A 23,247-nucleotide genomic window follows, 5' to 3' on the forward strand; every position below is an offset into this window, starting at 1 on the left:
CTTCGTGTTTATAGTCTAGGACCAGACCTTTATGGAAATGTAGAACATTTCAGATTTATTCTGGATTTATTTTTTTGACAAATTATTTGAAAAAAAAATAATTTTTTTCATTTTCCTATTCATTTTCAATGTGGGGTCAATCTGACCCCGAGGGACTAAATCGGTGATTTTTTGTTTACGCACCTTTAGAACAACCAAATCAAGCCCAGATTTTTTTGTGCATTTTAGATAGATTATTTAGGAAAAGTCCCAGAGTTTCATGCCCCTGAGATGAAGGGAACACTCTTAAAAAATGAAGGAAAATGCCAGTGGGGTCAGCTGGACCCCAAGGACCCTAATGTATTAGCTAGTCACTATTTTGTCAAATATGCTGTAAATCGTCAGACCCAAAAGTCAAATGTCATGATCTGATCACACTGACCAGAAGTGAACAACAAAACTGTTAATTTCAGCACAAATCACTTTCTTACAGGACCTGAAAAAAATGTCATATAAAAACTATGGAAATGAATTGTAGCCTTGGCCGAAAAAATTAAACTGAATCAAAGTATTTTTCTCTTTCACACACAAACTCATCTAAAAGAAGTCTGTAAAACCAAACAGTGCAATTCATTAAATGAGTACATTTCACTCAAATAATAATGAAAGTTCATTGTACTTAATAGAAAAAAGTTGCGTGAACTCAAAATGTAATTGTAGTAAGCTGAACTTAATATGATTGAGTTGCAACTTACAGCAGATTTCTAATTCCCAGCAAGCTTTGCGTCAGACTGAAAGGAAAATAAATGTTGAAATTAAATGTTATTTTGTATGTTTTTGCTCAAGATTAACAGACATTAGTGTTTAATGTTGTATTATGTTGGGATTTAAAGGTGGTTCAACTTCTGCTAGTTTTGTTACACCAAAAACTTTAAATTCTACTAACTTAAAAAAATGAATTAGTTTCCTTAAATGTTTTGAGTATTCTGAACTTATTGAGTTTTACAGTATAAATGAGCATATACCTTAGACCTCTATTGTTTTATATAAAGCTAATTATAACAATCATTAACTCTAAAACTTTTATTCAATTCATTTATGAACAGTTTTCCAATTAAGCATGTTTCTGGATGTCCTCAAAGGGAGGTTTTGTCAGATTTAGCTATATTCAGGGTAAGTAAAGCATCACACACACACACACACACACTTACAATTACAAAGTATATCTGACAGGGCTGTGTTATGCAACAGGCCTCAGTAATTACTGTGCGTACAGCAACATAAATCAAATGTCATTCTTAAAAGCACACATATTAATTCAACAAACAATCACACACAAACACCAAACGTGTACACGTCAGCTCGACTAACAATCTATTTGTTGGGTGGAAAATGGAAATATGATTAAATGAACATTACAGGCTAACTGATCAGATCTCAGAAGCAAATCTTATATAACATAACGTAATAGATTAATTCCACCAAACAACGTGATTGTGATGTTCCCAGCAAACCCTGCAAACATTTTACATCATCTATTTGTACTAAATAAATATTAAAGTCAAATACTGCTGTTTATCACAATGTTATCTGAACAAGTTTTTACATTGTATTTATGGTTTGAACATGTCAGCCAGCTCTCAAGGGTGAAACTTTCACGTGATTCATAAATCATGCATTCCTTACAAAAAATGTACCATGGTAACTATAATTTCTGCAAAAAGTACTACAGTTCTTGCAATGGTATTTTTTTTGACTGAATAATTGACAAGGTCCTTCAGTGCTGCGGTCAGGCGGTTCCAGTGCATACGTGGATTTCGAGGTATGTACTGAAAGGAATAACTGATGAAGCACTGATAAATTATTGAAAATTACAGTACACCTATGGCTCCTCGAGCACACATAAACATAAAGTTTTTCCATCTACATCATGATTACCACAGGTGCAGGTTCATATAATGTGTTAAGGCATTTTTTTGAGCATAAAACACTCATGTGTAGAAATACTTCACTACAGCACTGACTGTAAATGATTAAAAAGTGCCGGTCTTTAAAGGTAGAGTAGGCAGTTTCAGAGAGGCTAGCAATAGCTTTGAAAGCATGAGATCCCACCCTCCCTTCAGAGCGTCTTCAAAGAACTTCTGGATTTCTTCCATGACTCTAATAAATAGAGCACCAACTAAGGGCAAGGGCAATCTAACTAATCTGATCTGCTTGGCGTCTCGCTCTGCTCATACTGACATATTACACATAACAATTAGCCCGTAATGTTCATTTTCCACAGCTGAAGTCACACAGCACTGACTGCTGCCAACATCTCACGGGTGCAGCTCCTTCTGCTTCACAGCTTCTCTCTTATGTTCATTTCCTCCAGTGGGAATAAAGCAGCTCCGGATAACAGCTTAAATCTTAATGCATTTTAAGAGCTCTGAAATTTGCATTTGCATACAAAAGAAAGTATCAAATGTACCGTGGTATCACCAAGAATATGTACCATGGTTTTCAGACACGCTCTAGGCTAAAACCATCCATGTTTGTCATGTTTTACTTGATGCGCCAGTATTTATGCTGAAAAAAGTGACATTTGTATTGTTGCGAGGCAGAGAAATGAAAATGCACGACAAAGAAAGCGGATGCATACTTCTGTCTCTTCACCCACACTTTTCATTCATTGCCTTTGATTTTTTCTTGGTATCATGACCTGATTTTCCTCTCTCTCTCTCTGTGGAGGTCTCAGTGAAGAGCCACACGTCTTTATGTAATGAATGAATCATCTGTAATGTCTGCCATTTCAGGGCCGTTAAACTCATACAGCTGGAAGACGGAGAAAGAGAGAGACATTGAGAGAATTCAGAGACATTTAATCTGCCCACAACCTGTTTGTTCAACAGTCCATAAAACAGTCGTGTAATAAACACACCTTATGTGTGTTTTCACATAAACACACTCATTCTCCTTCTCTCTGGACAGAAACATCTAGAACAGAAACTGCTTTCCACACCATCAGGTTTTCTTAAAGGTGTTAAAATACTCCCTCCTAACTTCACTTAATCTACAAGCTACAACTGAGCCATTTGTAGGCTGAGTCCACAAAATCACGAGGCAGGACTAACTGTTTGTCTTGGCAATGGAAGACAAGGGAGTGTTCGGGGCCGAGGACAAAAAGAAGACATGACAAGCTGATTTTAATAATTATTAAAAACTTAATTTTGCCTCAAGTATGGTATTTTCAGAAGAGATACACAAAAGTTAACATCCATAAATTTTGCTAATGCATTATTTTTATTGATTTTTTTTTTTTTTTTTTGTCTGTATGACAATGTGACCTGTTGCAAAAACTGAACACAATGTTATTTTAATGTTCCTCATATTTTAATTTTGGTGGCCAAATATGTTCTACGAAATAGAAAAAAAAATTGATTTTCTTTAGTAGATGGTTAAATTCTAATTGCTCACATCACCTACATAAGCGAGGATCAAACAATCATAGTTTGGTTTAAAACATCTATTGTCACCATTTCTAATAAAGTTCTCAGCTGTTCTATTTACCTGCCAAAACTAATTTTACCTTAATTTAGCATTTGGCAAGTGTTTATATTGGGTTCTGGGCATCAGTTTCACACACCAGTCTGCTGATATATTGAAATTAGGCTTTCAGAGCAGGTGTTTAGCTCCAGCGGGAGGGAAAATACACAGATAATATTAATAAGTCAAGACAAAAATCATACAAAAACATGTGCTACAGTTTCAATACCTGATGCATGTCCACTTTAACCAATTTTAGCCATTTATGCCATGATGTTACATCCAAATCACCACACATGATGATATCTGACCCGACTGTCCTCCATTGTGTGTTTTTATTTACAACAACATAAATTCAAGATGCCTGAACAACCTGTGCAATATTGCAATATTAACTTTATTTTCTATTGCAATGGACAGATGTATAACTTAAAATTCATCACTTTGCAAAAAATCAAAACAAAAACAAAAAACTATATTGGCATGCATTATATTCTTTTTATTCAAGTAAAATGAAATATTATAAGATATTATATTCCTTTGTGGTTTAATTATAGATGCATCACTGTTAAATCAACAGCAACTAAGTGGCTTTTTGCGAATTGATGCAGCACACACACATGCGCGCATATGCACAAGCATACACTCATACACACGCATACACACACACACACACACACACACACACACACACACACACACACACACACACACACACACACACACACACACACACATCAGCTCAGTGAAATGCTTCCGCTTCATTTAAAAGAATCTGAACAAATGGAGCCAATTTTCCACAGCACAGACCCCTGGGCCAAAAGTGCTTCATTAGTATGACTTATACAGACAGATAGTAATCTAGAATTTATTTATTCCAGCCATTAGTTATTAGCGGAGGATACCTGTAATCCTACAACACAGACCTCTGTATGTCTGGATACCAATACAAAAGCAGTGCAGCTAGTGATCTGAATGCTAATGCAGCCCACATTCTCAGATCTGACGGCAGTTAATGTACACAATGACCAACAGTCACAATCTATAACCAAAGACTGAAACTTTCAGGACGTATAAGTGTGAGCTGGTCAAAAGAGAGTGGGTGGGGCTCTTTCGACTTGGGCCAAAAAGCAACCACCCAGAACATGATAGAGTGCAACAGTCAGTTCTGGAAGTAAAAACTCCATTTTCTCCATAAGGATACTGATTTTGAACAATAACTTAAACCTTTAAAGACAGATCTAATGTGAGGTACGAGTTTGTTAATCCCTGGTATTTGCTTCTGTTGAAGAATTATTTCATCTTATTTTTAAAGGGAACCTATAATGCCCCTTTTACAAGATGTAATATAAGTCTCTGGTGTCCCAGAATGTGTCTGTGAAGTTTCAGCTCAAAATCCCCCACAGATCATTTATTATAGCTTGTCATATTTGCCCCTTTATTTGGGTGTGATTAAAAACACAGTTTTTGTGTGTGTCCCTTTAAATGCAAATGAGCTTCTGCTCCCATCCCCCTTTCCAGAAGAGGGCGGAGCTTTAACAGCTCAACAACAACAAAGCTGGAGAATCTCACGCAGCCAAAATGAGGATTGTCAGTGTTGGTGTTCAGCCTTACATTGTTCAAACCGGAGTCGACACTGATGGAGAGACTCAGGAAGAAGTTACAACTTTTAGAATGAAACTGGACGTTTCTGAATGGTTAGTGGATAAATTGATGTAGTTGCTGTGGAGTTGATTCAATTTATCCACTAGCATGTGCCGTCATGTTCATCTTTTGTGCAAATCCAGTGTTGAACTGACCCTCGTTTGTGAAGCAGTCCGGTGTAAAATGACGGTAACAACACTCTACTACAACAACTCTTCCTCTTCTCTAAAGCAGCTCAACATAAACCCCGCCCCCGAGAACACACACAACAAAGGGGGAGGGGTTTATGTAAATTTGGGGTTTTGTGATGTCACCAACCCAGGAAGAAGCTTGTTGTAGTCTCTACCAGCCATTTGTTGTAGTCCTTAAACAGCGAACTCTGCAAAAGAAAATAAAAAAAAAGAAAAAGAAAATATCTTCCTTTGCATTGAACTTTGAGCATCATAACTCTGCAGATGTTGTTTATGCTCAAACAGCAACATTACACACTAACTAACGTTAAAAAACTGTAATCATAATCAACCACCCCTTTAAAATAATCATGTTTAACAGTGGAATTCCTGGTGAAAAACTACATTACCCATGATGCTGTACAGAAAATTACAGCAATCAGAGAGTCAGAAAAAAAGCAGCAAAATAGCTCTTTAGCTCCACCATGAAGCACTGCAAATGACTTAATCTCCCTACGCTCTAAAAATACTGAAATGTTTGTATATTTTATATATACATGTTTTGCAATAAACATAAAATATATTGTTTATATACATAATTTGTAAATGAATAAATAAAAGAAGAATAAACAATTCCGGAACCAGCACGGCTGTAAGAGCGCACTGTTGCACTCTATAGCAACCACATAGCAACACCCTGGCAAAAACCCAGACCACCATAGAAACCACATAGCAATGACCTAACAACTACCCAGAACACCTTAGCAACCACATAGCATCACCCTGACAACCACATAGCAATGCCCCAGCAAAAAAAAAAACAAAAAAAAAAAAAAAAATGAATACCCTAGCATCAGTGCAAAAGGTTTCACAAAAGAAAATGCCAGTAACATTCTCTTTTGGAAATCTGTTGCTATGGTTACATTCAATACTGAGTTAGAGATGAAGGCTGACTTTATTTACCTGTTCATACCGACATCATTCAATCCACTCTGGTCAGTTAAAAGGTCACAGTTAATTACAGTTTTCAATCTCAATCTCTGACTGTGAGTGCAACCTATAAGCTATTACTGTATATAAAGGTTTCAAGACAAACATTACATTTAACCTTTGTAAAATGATTTCTTTACCTTTTTGGTTCCATTATTTACACACACACATATACTCATACACACACAGTGTTCACTCTCTTACACACCGGTATGGTTTTCCATCATGAGATTGTTGTTTTTATACATTAAAATTATTATTATAAATTATATTAATTTTTCTAATATGATTATATATATTTACACTTATTTTCTATCCCTGCATTTTTCAGATTAACACAGACAGGGAGCCATGTGTATAAAATTATGCCACATTGTAAGCCAGACTTATAACAACATGTGGACAGAATCATTTCAGAATATTTACATATTTGTATTATTCTTGCATTCAAAGCCATTAAAATAATCATTATAGTAGTAAGCCTTTTTTTTATGTTTAATGTTTAATATACATTATTTTAATGTATATACACTTTTTATTTTAATCCGGCCCTCACATAATATGCATAGCCCCGCCCCTTTTCAGCGCTGCGCTCGATGTTTTCTGCCTTCCGGTTTGTATTTCCACCGCATGAAGGTAAGATATTACAGATTTATGAATGAACTTCTCGTTTTAAAATCTTCCTGGTCTAACTAACTTTTGTTATGACCTCCCCTTTAAACATTACAATGCTCGCGTTAACTCTTCAATAAGTAAATCCATTAATTACTCTTCGACAGCTAAGTTACCGCAAAAAAAGGAAGTTAAAAGATAAACTTCTAAAGATGGCGGCGCGCTTGTTTTTCTGTCACATAAGGTCTTTATATTTTCTGATTTTTATAAAGACACACACACAGAGAACAGATGATTAAATGCTAGAGTGAATACCATAACCTTTTATAGTCCACCAGCTCATTGTGTATTTACACAACGTCTCGTCCGGGAACATCGCCCATAGAGACAGTCAGTGTACGCGCGCGCGCACGAGAGAGAAGTCTATGAATGAATAACCATTGTTTTACCCTGAAGACACACAAAGAAACTCCTACTAAGCAAGAGCACAAAAGCATCTCTCTCATTCACGTTTGTTTTCAAAGGTTAATGCACTTCACGTATTATAAACAAAAACAGCTGGACTTATAAAAGAGGTAAAAAAAAAAAAAATCCGACACAGACCAGTCATCTATACAGACCAGAAGATCACAGAGACGCTTTTCACTGCAGACAGTGAACAACCACATAGCAACATACTAAAAAACTCCTTAGCAACCCTAAAACAAAGCCCTATAGCATCATGGCAGCAAGTTTTCCATGTGGGAAAAAAATAAATAAATAAAAACCCTCACATTTTCTTCAGAAAATCTAGAAAGCATAGTTTTAAATTTATTTGTCCGCACAAACACGCATGGTCCGCTTACCTGTGTGATAGTTCACCTGTTTGCTCTGCATCGAGTACGTTCCCATGACGGGACCCATAACTGAATCTGCAGCTACACACCTGTAGCATGAGACAGCAACTCGCTCAGAGGAGACCGAAACGTGTGTTCGTTGATGGTAGTTCAGCTTGTGTGTGTGTGTGTGTGTCTGCTCTCATATCATAGATCCTTCCCCCCTCTCTCTCTCTCTCACACACACACACACACACACACACTCCTCCTTTCTTTATCCACCTCCATCAATGCATATTAATCTTTCTCTCTTTCTGTCCATCCAAATCTCTCTCTCTCTCTCTCTCTCTCTCTCTCTCTCTCTCTCTCTCTTCCTCCCACCCTGGAGACAAAGACAAAGAGTGCGAGAGAGAGTTAATGCCAAAAAGGAAGAGGAAGACAAACAGGGAATGAGTAAAACCTCAGGGAGACAGAAACTCTCTGGCAGAGGAATAGAGAACAGAGGAAGTGAACGAGTGATTCTGGTGTGCGTTTCAGCGTGTGTGTCGTCATCCTAAAGCAGAAACGACAACCCAACCTTTCAGACCAAAGTAAAAACACTTCAGAAAATCCATCTTTTATTATTTGCTCATTTCACAGTGCTCCACAGCTTCTCCTGTGGTTTAAGGCAAGACACAGAAGGTGAATATAACAATTTAAAACATAGATTTCAACATACTTCCTCAGTTCATTAATCATTAAGCAGTTATTACGACTGCTGTTTTGCATTAGTTTCTGAAATGGTATGTTTAAATATGCAAATGATGCATTATCTAATTAAATATGCACTCATTTGCATACATTTCCAGAACATTTTTTTTTGTCTTTTGTTGCTTTTTCAAAACAAACGCCTTTGTTTGGAATAAGCAACCTCTAGTGGCGAAAATTACATATTGTGCCTTTAAATGTCAGAAAACTGAAAACGTGTCAAAAAATATTTGGTTTTACAAATGTTGCGCACACAAATAAACATCCAGTAGAATTGATTGATTTAGCTGTACTTGAATGAGGTCGTTGATTAATTGAACTTAATGACACTATTATTTTCTGTCACTTTACAGTTGAAATTTAAGTTGTAGTTATAATTGAAATGACTGATTCCTGAAATTAAAAGTCTTTGTGACTGAAAAATATGGTCAATAAGTCATGACAACAGATGTTTACTTTAACTCAAGTAAATTTGAAAATTGCTCAACTTATTTAGAAAAGTTAAATAAGATTCAACTCATTTTTAGTCAGTTTTATATAATTTAAGTCTTGACTTATACAGCCAAGTTGATTGTACATACTTAAAAATTTAAGGCAGCAAGTTATTTAAAGTGTTATATGTGTTATATATACTATTATATATATATATATATATATATATATATATATATATATATATATATATATTATAACTTTTTATTTCAGTTTTAGTAATATCAGTATTTCAAGACAATACATTTTATTGCAGTTAGTTGACAGCAACATTTCTATTTTTTGTTCAAATTTCTCATCTAATATTTATAATTTTATTTTATTTCAGCTTTATTACAATTAACAATACCTTTTTTAATAGTTTAAGTAAACCATAACAACAATTGTTTTTTCTGTTTATTACTGTAAAGCTGCTTTAAAGCATATTGTATAAAGCTATATAAATTAACATGAAAACTATATAAATAAACATGAATTGATTAAACAAAAACACCCAAAAAACTTAGAAGTGAAAAGAAAAAAATATGTAGAGATTCAAAAGTAATAAGATTATTTCACAGAAATGAAAACAAAACCAAAACCTCTCAAACTTCTGTTCCAGCGACTGTTTTTTGTTCATCAAAAATGCCATTTGTAGCTGTCGAGATGAAGGCTATTTTGTGCAATATGCATCAAGCAATATGTGCATGATCTGACAAAACTATATGAGCAAAGCAGGAAAGCAAAGACTGTGTTTGATTGTTTTTTGAAAACTCAAATATCACTTTGTCACTGAGTTTGTTGTTTTGGTTTTACATTGATCTCAGTTTTGTTTAGAGCAAACCCTAACACAGACCAAAGAAAGACACTGTGGATGAAACCGGGTGAAAGAATAGTTTGAAATGAATGAAAATTAAATTATACACTTAAGAACAGCTTTTCTGCTTTGCACAACTCTGTTCTCTGTATATCCTTTAGACTATAATTAGTGGTCTTTAAGAAGTCAAGCATCACTATAACTATTGCTTATATGCAAGGATGGTGATTTGAACCAACCCATAACTTCAAGTATTAAACTTCAGCATGTACCTCATGTGCCTTGAGAGGAGATGTGCTATTACTTTTCTAAGGGATTGAATAATTTCCACCTGACAGGTAATGCCACAGACTTACAACGGACCAGAATAATATCGTAAGCCACTTTAAAAATCACAAAAATGCGGTTTGAGAAGATGAAAACTCTGAGATGAGATGTCATTTGCATGAACTTACTCTTAAAAAGCTGCACCAGAAATATAGTGAGAGAACCTGTAACAGTAACAGTGTTTTTATTGCAAGCTAAACTACTAAAAAATTGTTTTTTGAGATGTGCCGATATTACAATTTTGGGCGATACAGACAACCGATAATTCTTTATATTTGAAAGCCGATAACCGATATATTGGCCGATAAATCTAAATCAAAATTTTTATATAAATTTCAAGAGCCTGATTACAAAAACAAAAGTTTCACAATTAAAAGCCATGTCCCAAACACGATCATGATGATCTCATTATAATTTTATGTAGCCTATATGACAGACTTGCACTGCACATGCTACACTTTATTTTCCATTTTGAAGTGATTTCAACCATATTTCAAGCAATTCAAAACCATAATGGCAGACCATTTCACATCTGATGTGTCTCAGCTGAAGGAAATAATCAATTTTTTATCGGCTTTAATATATCGGCCAGATTTTCTTATCAGGCCGATAATGATAACATTAAAAATGAACATATATCATCCGATACCGATATGGTGGCCGATATATTGTGCATACCTAATTGTTTTCATTAATTAAAATAAAATAAAATGTAATGTTAATGATGACCTCTAGATGAATTTTTTTTTTAAATTTACAGAAAATACACTGCAAAAGCTTACACAGAAACTTTTGACCCGAATCAGCAAATAACCATCCCAAATGCCCTAGCAACAACCTAAAAACAATTAGAACACCTTAGCAACCACACAGTAACACCATGGCAACCCTGCTAACATCATGGAGGAGTTTTAGATTGCAAACACCCCTCAGATTGTCTACAGAAAAAGTAAAAATGTAGTGCAGTAGTGCACATGCAGTGAGCCGTATGTAATGGAAGCACATTCTTAAACATTTCTAAACATATACTGCTCTGTGAATGCTAAATAAATGTGTTAATTCGACACACAAATGCCTGTCACACACATGCTTGCATCATCATTACCTAATAGATCATCGAGCAAAACACAGCAAACCAGGTGAGTCAGTGATTCAATGAATCATTCATTAAGACTTGCTTCTTAACTTGAGTTCCTGAATGAATCAGTTGTTTTCAAACAAACAGGTTGAATAAATTAATACATTTTAAAAAACTGTTTATACATTAACAAGTTTATACATTTAAATTTAAGAATTTGACATAAATTACACTTAATTTGGTTGTTAAGTCTGATGTCACGCGGCAGCGCTTCCGGGTCCAAACGCTCTAACTCATACCACAAGACAACAACAAACGGTGCTAATATACACACACGATGTGGTGTAATACTACAACAAAATTATAATCATAACCCAAAATCCCAGATGGCCAGACAGTGATTCATCTTTTATAAATCTTTAAAATATTAATGTCTGTGACGCTGTGAGCACGGAGACGGTCGTGTAGAGTATAAGTATTTTAAAAGTTTAACTTTTTAAAATGTTTAATGTGAATAAATAGCCCTCATAAACGTACGGAAGAGGATTAGGGCCAAGCAATAATAAAAAAAAATAAAACCATCTCAAGATTAAAGTTGTTAAATTTCGAGAAAAAACTCGTTAAATTTTGAGAAATAGTCGAAATAAAATGTTGAGAATAAACTCAATAAATTACGAGAAAAAACTCGTTAAATTTTGAGAAAAAAGTCGAGATAAAATGTTGAGAATAAACTTGTTAAATTATGAGAAAAAAACTCGTTAAATTTCGAGAAAAAAGTCAAGATAAAATGTTGGGAATAAACTTGTGAAATTTCGAGAACAAAGTCGAGATAAAATGTTGAGAATAAAGTAATTAAATTATGACTTTATTCTCAACATTTTATTTAGACTTTTTTCTCGAAATGTAATGATTTTTTTCTCGAAATTTAACAACTTTAATCTCGAGATGGTTTTAATTTTTTATTATTACTTGGCCCTAATCCTAATCGAGACGGCATTCTCAAATAAAACGAGTCAAGGCTTGGACCCAGAAACGGCGTTCCTTATGTCACAACTTAACAAGCGTAAGGTTAAACAAACAAGCATAAGGTTAAAAAAAAAAAAAAGCCCTTTCAAAAGATTCAATTTAAGGGGGCAAAATTTTCCTCGTAATTGGAAAGTTAATTGATCAGAAGGTGCCCCTAAAAAATTATATATTTGTGTAGAGCCGTGCTTTAGCGGTACAACAGCTTGAGTCGCTGGAGTAGCACCCTCAAAAAACTTCTCATACCTTTAGTGTACTACTACTAATATGCACCCTTTAGGGGTAGATAACATACAAAGGTGTAGCCTACCTTTGAGAGTGCTGGCCCAGTAAAGCTAAAGGTTCAACACTTGCACTATTATTATGAAGGTGTACAGTGAAAAACACACACAAACAATATATTCATTTGAAATTCATTACAACACAAAGAAGTTTTAAATGAGGAGAGAAGAGGAGAAGCTCTATAACTCTAGATCAGCTGTCGGACACATGCTTTAAACATCTTCTGGACTGAGGCAGATATGAGCTTTATTTTATACCCTATAATATATATTTGATTCAAAATGAAATATTGATATTTTAGAAATGAATGTTTCAGAGGGACACAGTTTGTCCGGAGGGCTGTTGGGTTGCATGTGGGTTTTGTGTCACACTGCATGGGCTATGAATGTACATCACAATGTCTCACATTCTAACACATTCTCACGCAAAATGCACCTACAAATGAGTTTGCGAAGACAGAAATACACATGAATACAGAGAATCAGGGCACTATACAAGACAGAGGCTAAATTCAGTGCCAAATCCTGTTCTGTTCACGCACAGATTGGCTATGTATAGAAATGGCATGATATATGAACCACATTTAATATTTCTGTTGGCATCATTTCAACAAACAAATTTGACTTTTACAAGGAGCTCTTTTTAGTGAATGGAAAACATGCAGTGTGATCAGTGCAGTGGACTGCATGGTCAGAGTAGTCTGACTCAAAGAAATGAGTCTTGAGTCGGTTCTTCTTAGTGAAAGCATTAGCATGACCAGTCCAGCATGATTCCCTAACAGTTTACTCTTATGAACTGGTTATTTTAATGAATACTAAAAGGGTTAGTTTACCCAAAAATGAAAATTCTGTCATCAATTTACACACCTTCATGTTTTTCCAAACCTGTAAGACTTTCATTCATCTTCAGAACACAAACAAAGATATTTTTAATGAAATCTGAGAGATTTCTGTCCCATTGACAATCTATGCAATTACCACTATGACACTTCAAACTGTTCACAACGAGACTAATCCATGTGAATCTAGTCCAAATTTTCACCTTATATGATGAACAAATTGAATTTAGGCTTTTATTCACATATAAACATTCATCAACGCACACATCATGGTAAACACAAGCTCAAGCATGTTCGTCTGATGTGTGAAAACCAGTAAGGTTCATCCTCGCGTGTGTTACGCAGCACGTTTGAGCTTCAACAAGAACCAATGAGGTTCATCCTCGCGTGTGTTACGCAGCACGTTTGAGCTTCAACAAGAACCAATGAGGTTCATTCTCGTGTTACGCAGCAGGTTTGAGCTTCAGCAAGAACCAATGAGGTTCATTCTCGCGTTACGCAGCACGTTTGAGCTTCAGCAAGAGCCAATGAGGTTCATTCTCGTGTTACGCAGCAGGTTTGAGCTTCAACAAGAACCAATGAGGTTCATTCTCGTGTTATGCAGCACGTTTGAGCTTCAACAAGAACCAATGAGGTTCATTCTCGCGTTACGCAGCACGTTTGAGCTTCAACAAGAACCAATGAGGTTCATTCTCGCGTTACGCAGCAGGTTTGAGCTTCAACAAGAACCAATGAGGTTCATTCTCGCGTTACGCAGCAGGTTTGAGCTTCAACAAGAACCAATGAGGTTCATTCTCGTGTGTTACGCAGCACGTTTGAGCTTCAACAAGAACCAATGAGGTTCATTCTCGCGTTACGCAGCACGTTTGAGCTTCAACAAGAACCAATGAGGTTCATTCTTACGTTACGCAGCAGGTTTGAGCTTCAACAAGAACCAATGAGGTTCATTCTCGTGTGTTACGCAGCACGTTTGAGCTTCAACAAGAACCAATGAGGTTCATTCTCGTGTTACGCAGCACGTTTGAGCTTCAACAAGAACCAATGAGGTTCATTCTCGTGTTATGCAGCACGTTTGAGCTTCAACAAGAACCAATGAGGTTCATTCTCGCGTTACGCAGCACGTTTGAGCTTCAACAAGAACCAATGAGGTTCATTCTCGTGTTACGCAGCAGGTTTGAGCTTCAACAAGAACCAATGAGGTTCATTCTCGCGTTACGCAGCAGGTTTGAGCTTCAACAAGAACCAATGAGGTTCATTCTCGTGTGTTACGCAGCACGTTTGAGCTTCAACAAGAACCAATGAGGTTCATTCTCGCGTTACGCAGCACGTTTGAGCTTCAACAAGAACCAATGAGGTTCATTCTTACGTTACGCAGCAGGTTTGAGCTTCAACAAGAACCAATGAGGTTCATTCTCGTGTGTTACGCAGCACGTTTGAGCTTCAACAAGAACCAATGAGGTTCATTCTTGTGTTATGCAGCACGTTTGAGCTTCAGCAAGAACCAATGAGGTTCATTCTCGTGTTATGCAGCACGTTTGAGCTTCAACAAGAACCAATGAGGTTCATTCTCGCGTTACGCAGCACGTTTGAGCTTCAACAAGAACCAATGAGGTTCATTCTCGCGTTACGCAGCACGTTTGAGCTTCAACAAGAACCAATGAGGTTCATTCTCGCGTTACGCAGCACGTTTGAGCTTCAACAAGAACCAATGAGGTTCATTCTCGCGTTACGCAGCAGGTTTGAGCTTCAACAAGAACCAATGAGGTTCATTCTCGTGTGTTACGCAGCACGTTTGAGCTTCAACAAGAACCAATGAGGTTCATTCTCGCGTTACGCAGCACGTTTGAGCTTCAACAAGAACCAATGAGGTTCATTCTTACGTTACGCAGCAGGTTTGAGCTTCAACAAGAACCAATGAGGTTCATTCTTACGTTACGCAGCAGGTTTGAGCTTCAACAAGAACCAATGAGGTTCATTCTCGCGTTACGCAGCAGGTTTGAGCTTCAACAAGAACCAATGAGGTTCATTCTCGCGTTACGCAGCACGTTTGAGCTTCAGCAAGAACCAATGAGGTTCATTCTCATTCCGACTTACTTACTGAACTGCAAGTTATCATTATTTTGTGAAACATATTTAGCGACCATAATGTAAATATGGTTGTCAGTTTTTTAAAGAGTAAGTTCAATTGAAAACATACGCACACGGGAAGTACCGCTGTGAAGTGTTTTGATGGCTCACAGATCTAGATCCCTTGAGAGAAAAATGTGACCCCTCCCTGACAGCAAACTTGAATTAATCACATTAATGATGACAAATTACCATTTCAATTTCAAAGACAAGCACTCCCTGCAGGCAGAGATATAGCCTAACAAAGTACATCTGACTCAGTGAATACAAATATCCTCCTGTCTCATCAGAAAAATGCCTTTGAACAATGATTAAAAAATAGTGTTAATATTTAATTGAGAATCTCAGTGAAAGTGTAGCTGACAGAATCTGCATCCTAACCAACTCAAAAGCAGCTCTATGGTTGTATGACAAATTAATATCTGTGATTTTTTTCCAGTCGTTCATGATTGCTGGATGATTTTTCTAATCTAGTCGATGAGACCTCAGTGTCAAGTCTTAAATTAATGAATTGTTATGAAAAAATTGCATTGTTTTAACAGCACTATCCACCAATACCCAGATAGGTGTACAGATGACAGCAATGTCAAAAGACACTTTTAATTAACATGTCTTGTCAAACAGATGTCAGGTTTAATTGGCCTGTCATTGAAAATAAAGACGCACTTTCTGCCCTCTAGTGTTTAAAAAAGAACATCACAGTCAACCACACAGAGAGCTGAACAAAATACACAGCTGCCACCCAGCGGCAGACTCAGGAATTACAGGCTGCAATATCAAAGCCAGAACACAAGACAACAGCGAATTTTAATCAACACACATTTAGACAACAGCATATCCAATCGCACTTTGTATGTAAATCTCAGTTACAGAAGACCTTACCAACAATCAAATGAAACTTTCATTTGCAAAAAAAAAAAAAAAAAAAAAAAAAATGCATTTTTCAAGCACTATGGCGTCCTCTTGGTCATGCTTATCATCAGACCTGACAATAAAACATATAAAGCATTTACTTACGGAAGACACGATGGATTCAGTATACAAATGTGAATTTATATCGTAGCCCAGTCAGTGTGGAATCTTTATTTTGGCCTTGTCTCCTTGACTCATGTGCTAATAGTTCATCTCTGAAGTATCATAGGAGGAGCTGGTGCACTAATGAGCCTAAATAATAATTCTCATATTGTTTCGTTAGGCTACAGTTCTAGTCAAATGTCTAGGTGTTGCTATTCAGGTGTAATGTATTGTCCAGAGATCACTCACGAGGCAGCACATAGACGGCGTTGTCACATGATACCTGACACTTTTCTCAGCGTTGGTCAGAATTCATCAATCACTGTCGCTTGTGATTACAGATTCATTTTTATAAAATCATTCGCTAAACAACACAATGCCATACATCACTGCTACTTTTTTAAAAATAAGTAAATAAATAAATAAATAATGCTATCTATCTTGATAACCCAACAGATAAATTAATGGTCTCATACGAAATTTGCATATATATATATATATATATATATATATATATATATATATATATATATATATATATATATATATATATATATATATATATATATATATGATTGGTCTATGCATCCAGTAGGTGGCAGTATAAACTAGAAATCAGCCCCCTGCTGCGTTTACAGGCTCCCAAAGTGAGTTCAAGCTACGAGTTTAAAGGTAAGATAATAGAGTGGAAGTAATGAAGTAATGTGTGATTACATGCATTCCCAGTGACTGCTTGAACACACACATTTAAAGCAGATCAGTTCTACTAAACCTGCTCATGACAGAGCCCAGAGCACTTTATCAAACATAAAATACGTGCAAAACCGTGGAAAATGAATTCCATGCATCAGAGAGGCTGAAATTGAAAAGTACAAGTGTTAGAAGTGAATGGTTTCCGCAGTGAGGTTTACAGTAGCTGTCTGAAGAGAACGTTCACCTGCAGCAGCTGAAGATGATGAGTTTCTTCATGCTGCAGGGAAGGAACATGGTGACTCGAGAGTCATTAAAACCAGCAGGAGAACTGAATTCAACGACAGAGTTGAGAAAAAAATGAGGAAAATGGTGAATGTTTCTTCATCTTCCAGTCATATTGAGTTTAGTAAAACAATATTTTAAAAGATTTCAAGATACTGACACTCACAAAAAAAGTGTCATGGTATTTACTATCACAATTGCATGCATGCACGTACAATTATTGCAGTACATACAGAAAATGGCAGTGAACCAGCTTTGTGTTTTATGTGGCTGCGACCTTTGTCATGGTAAATCTACATCAATATGTCTGCTTTCTATAAATATAGGACACACACACACAGAGCTGTCAGTCTTAGTGTTGGCTGGGTCGGGATGATATCTGGCCATGCCAGAATATCTCCTGAGGTTACTGCACTTAAAAGGAAACAATGCAAATACAACTTCACACATTTTCAATGCCAGGAAGTGAAATCACACAACAAACACAGACACATATGCTGTTAAAGCCAGAGGCGTGATGTGCGTTCCCTGTGGGGATGGGCATAAAACACATACACACACACACACTGGACTGGACTGTGTCTCTGTTTCAGCTCAAGGGTCCACAGGGAGCTCTGTGTACCATCTGAATCTGATGAAATCACATTACTTTAGAGTCATCGAGTGTAAGTGTGTATGTATGTGTGTGTGTGTGTGTGTGTGTGTGTGTGTGTGTTCAATGCAGCACTTATGGCCTGAAGTCACACAAACATATACAATATACAATATGTGCATGTACAGTACATGGTCACATGTCTCTTTTAGATGCAGAAGTCTTTGCCTGCAGGTTTACAGCAACACACAGTGATATTTTGTGTGTGTGTGTGTGTGTGTGTGTGTGTGTGTGTGTGTGTGTGTGTGTGTGTGTGTGTGTGTGTGTGTGTGTGTGTGAGAGAGAGAGAGAGAGAGAAACAGCTTTAGCATTAAAAGGAATCCTTACATTTTCAGATTTTCACATGCATATGTTGTTTTTCCCATACGTATTAGAATCCACAGTAAAGGAAAATCACGTGAGATCTCTTTCATCTCAGTTGTCTCACCAACAATCTTAAAAATAAAGGTTCCAAAAATGGATTTTTGCAGCAATGCCATTGAAGAACCATTTTTGGTTTCACAAAGAATATTTCAGTGAACAGTTCTTTGTCAAGAATTGAGAGGACTCAGGTGCAGAAAGTATTGAAGGGCTTTATTTTATCAAAATATATAAAAAAACACAACTTAAACATCACCAATGGGGGGAAACACAGTCTAGGATAGCATGACAGGAGCAAGGCATGACTAACAGACAAGGCATAGATGAAGATCTAGCACAGGATAGAGAACAAAAGGAGAATTAACAGGGAAGTAAATCAGGAGGGTAAAAACAAAGAGCAGGTGGGGCAAATAAACCAATAAACAGGTAACAAGAGGGCGAGGCCGATACTAAAGACTGACAGAAGAGCACATGGCACACAGAAACAAACAAAAAGTCATGTGCAAAATGCAAATGGCAAAACAACATGATAGAAGCCATGTGCTCACACAAACCCAAAGGACAGAAGAGCACATGGCAGACAAACACGCCCATCCACCATCTGCCCAAACAGAAAACAAGACACAAGACAGACAGAATTGCACAGAGGATGGATGTCAGGACCCCGACACCGAAACTGAACCAAGACTAGAAAGTCTTGTGTCAGGATCCAGACACCATGCCCACAATACACTCACATAAACACGAGACAAACACGGAAATGTGTCAGGATCCTGTCACCAAACTAAGAACCATTTTTTTCTTAGTGTGAAGAACATTTTAATAGCCTAAAGAAAATTTTGCCAAAGAATCTTTTGTATAATGGAAAGCCTCTAGGGATGATAATGTTTTTACCATAGATGCCAATAAAGAACCTTTATTTTAAAAGTGAATGATATTAAATGAGTCTTCTGCTCCTCAGATGTTTCTCCAGGTAATCTCACACGTGTCTCCTGAGTTTCAGAAGAGATCTCAACAGTGTTTCAAACTGTGCTCAGATTTGCCAAGAAAAAGTCAACATCAAGTGATCTAAGCTGCTATCCACATTCATTTTATAGCCTTACTCTTACTGTATGACAACTATTGACTTATTTGCATCTATTTTATCTCAGAAGGAATCTTAGGAGAAACATCTTAAGCTGATGCTTCAATGTGTTATGAAAGAGCAAACACTGAGCAATAATAGTTTATTAGTGTATTTGTAAACCTGTACATCTGTTATTTAGTTTAAACCGGTGGCATTTTTGTAATGTTTGATGCTTTTTATTTCTTTTCTTTTTTTCTCTCCTTTTTAACCCATGTGTGTACCTAACCATTTTTGGGGACAAATTTGTATCCAGAAGTTAACTTAACCTGACAAAATCTACCAAAACCTCCTTTTGGGCATGTTTATATTTGTAAAAAAAAAAAAAAAAAAAGTATAAATTTAATTGTAAAAATGCGGAAATCATTATGCTATAAGCCTAGGGTTATAGTAGGCCTATCTAACTAGCTCCATATGTTATGGGAACAAAATGTCCCTGCCAAGATGGGGACATTGTGGGGACATTTTTGGTCCCCATGAGGAAAACAGCTTATAAATCATACTACGTGATGTTTTTACAGTAGTTTTCTGTGATGAGTAGGTTTGGGGTAGGGTTATTGTAGAGGGATTGAATATACAGTTTGTATAGTATAAAAATCATTATGACTATGGAATGTCCACAAAAATATGGAAACCCAGTGTGTGTGTGTGTGTGTGTGTGTGTGTGTGTGTGTGTGTGTGTGTGTGTGTGTGTGTGTGCGTGTGTGTGTGTGTGCGTGTGTGTGTGTTTCTTTAGTTCTATTTGAAGTGGCAGTAAAATCAGATGGTAAATCAAAGCAGTAAACCAATCACACACACACACACACGCAAGATTACATCCAATGTGTGATCACTCCCATAGGTCTTTGCTCACACATAAAACACACAGTCTCCTCTTGTAAACAACACCATTACCTCTATTTCTCCCACATGACGCTCACCGTGCACGACTCACACATAAAATATAGTCATCACTGTTGTTCCACCCAGCAGTCAATATACTGTAAATATGAAAGGAAATGACACGGGGTTCCTCGATGCCCTGGAGAATCTCTAGACACCTTGTGAAGAGGCCTCGCATATCCTAGTGTGTACTCAAAGAACTTCAGATTATATTTCTAGTGTATTGAAATAACTGATTCATTTTGTATGTTCTTCAGCTGTCTGTCCTTTATTAAAGATGTCCAGAGGTTCTCCGGAAGAAACCAGCTGTGTGAGGATCTGAAGAACAAACAGTGCCTCTGAAACCTTTGACACTGATGTTTCCGTACCGTGATGCTCTCACTACTACCAAACACAAAACTTGCTTCAATTAATGCGGATTCTCTGATTTAAATACATATGCCTACACTAAATCGCTAGTAAACTTTACAAATAATTACAAAGAAATGGCAAGTAACGCATTAAACATTAATTTTTGAAGTAAAAAAAAGACTGGGATAGTATTTTCTTGAAAAACGCACTCCAATAATCTTTGGTTCATTTACAACTTCCAAAAAAAAATTTTCAGAGTGTAGATCATCCATATTTGAGTTATGTACCCTTTAAATGAATTATGCACACATTTTCATACCTTTAATGAGTGTTCCAGTCACCAGTCTGCTCACTGACAGAGCAAACTTCACTAACCCGTGTTTGCAGCGTCTGGCACAGCCGGGCATCCTCAGAATGTCTTGGGGTGAGAGCTAGTTAAATCCAAAACTAGTTCAATATTCAGCTTAAGATGAGATCGGACAGCCAACAGAGTAAAACAGAACCATCAGGAAGGAGCTCAGAGAATCAACTGCAGGCAAACAAAAGTTAAATCCACACCAACTCTACTGAAAAGTGTTTGATTGTCTTCTACAGTGTGAAATCCTTCACCTCTTCACTGTTCTTTCTCCAGTTTCCGCTCAGATGAAGGATGCACAAAAATCAATGAACGGACGAATCAATGAAGCACCATGAATAAAAAAAAATAAACTCCATATAAAGTCCAACTTTCAACTTTGTGTCCTCTCTTCACCAAAGAAAAAAAAAAATGAGAAAGGACAGAAGAATGAATAATCAATGAATGAATAATTAAAGAATGTCAGAGTCCCTCTGATGAAGAGTGATGATCAGCTGCAAACTGACGCACAGCTCGGTTCCATCTGCTTTTATTCCCACCCTCTCTCTCCCTCTCTCTCTCTCTCTGCTGCAGAGCACCGTTTCACTTCCAGCACTGTATGTGGACGATTCCCTCCGAGGCAAGATGGTTCAATATTACGGATGTGCCTGCATGCTTTTTCTCTATACTGTATCTCCTCCCTCTCTCTTACATGCTCTGCCCTTCTCTTTTCTTTTCTTTCTTGAAGAAGGTTTTGCATGCATGGAGGACATTACTGTGGTTAGTGATGAGAAACACTGAAATTATGTATTGCCCTGTATTGTAAGAGGAAGCTAAATAAATAAATATGTGATGATTGGTTCAGTGCAATTTAATCTCAATTACTGAATGCAATTTTGAGTCATCCTTCAAAATCCCAAATTCACTAAAATGACAATTATCAAAACATTATTGTTCAAGCTATATATATATATAATGTGTGTGTGTGTGTGTGTGTGTGTGTGTGTACTTCCTTGTCTGTTTAAACATACTTGCCATTAAAGGCACAGTAAGCAATTTCTGAGAAACTCTGTTGATATTTGAGACACAGGCACCTCCCCCATCATGAGTGGACACGCCCCTCACTGCTGATTTCTCAGAAATCACTTAATGCAGCTTTAAAGCTCATTCTAATGCTGCGTTCACACCGAACGCGTCTGAGGCGTCTAATTTACATGTTAAGTCAATGTAAACACGTGTCTAGGTGTCCTGCGGCGCGAATAAAGTGTCTAGCGCGGTGCGAATCGGCCGTTGACGCACGAACGACGCGGCACGAATTGAGCGTTCACGCGGCTGACGCGCAAATTGAGCGTCTGACGCCTGAGTTGAAAAATCTCAGGGAATCTGCTTTGGTAGTAACGTGTTTATGATGTGATCAGTGGTGGAGACCAGAACAAAGATGTCGCTGTGTGTAGCCACCCTGAGCTCTATGATGTGTCATTATATTTTTATCAAGACAGGAAAAAAAAGGACCTTGCCTGGAAGAGAATAAGCGAAGAAATCGGACAATCTGGTTAGTTGTAAAACTTTTTGCATGATTTTAGCCATTGATACTAGCCCACCTTCTAGCTAGCAAAAGTTGGCCGGCATAACAGAGTTAAATTGCCGCTACAGGTTTCCAACTGACGAGATTATGTGTTTATTCAGAGGATCTGTGACTTGACGCGCGAATTGAGCGAATTTTACGCGTGTCTGAAGCGTCTGACTTCAAAATGTTCAAGCGTCCAACTAGACACGTCCGGCGTGAATTTGACGCCCCAGACACGTTCGGTGTGAACGCAGCATAATTCTTAAAAGTCACGTGATAGGAGATAACGCCTCTGTCGCACTGTGATTGGCCTATTACTGTGTCTACGCAATAAATCCCGCCCATCAAATCTGACTGAATTAATCGAACTGGTGCAAATAGACAGAATAATTAAAAAGTAAACACCTCATCCACGCTCAGATTTCACAGCTTTCTGTGCAAAACAACCCGGAAACAATTTTATAATGATCTGAAAGTTTTTTTTACATCTCCGTGGCTCCTAAGACTATCACTGTTTACGGAGCATTTGAGGTCTAGTGATCCT

At 37.0% G+C, this 23,247-nt stretch overlaps 1 protein-coding gene across 3 annotated transcripts in view; it reads right to left on the reverse strand.

Moving 5' to 3' along the window:
- Positions 1 to 21,609, reverse strand: part of kcnip1a (Kv channel interacting protein 1 a) — a 51,191-nt gene extending 29,582 nt beyond the window's left edge. For 2 of the 3 annotated variants that reach the window (XM_067383342.1, XM_067383326.1), the window contains exon 1: positions 21,122 to 21,609. In XM_067383342.1, the coding sequence (XP_067239443.1) occupies positions 21,122 to 21,209 (88 nt within the window). In that variant the 5' untranslated portion in view covers positions 21,210 to 21,609. Of the gene's footprint in view, positions 1 to 7,765; positions 7,910 to 21,121 lie in introns of those variants that run through there. The other variant, XM_067383350.1, reaches the window with a different exon arrangement.
- Between the last annotated feature and the right edge of the window lie 1,638 nt (positions 21,610 to 23,247).

This window comes from Chanodichthys erythropterus, chromosome 1 (assembly GCF_024489055.1).
Source record: "Chanodichthys erythropterus isolate Z2021 chromosome 1, ASM2448905v1, whole genome shotgun sequence".
Taxonomy (NCBI): Eukaryota; Metazoa; Chordata; class Actinopteri; order Cypriniformes; family Xenocyprididae; genus Chanodichthys; species Chanodichthys erythropterus.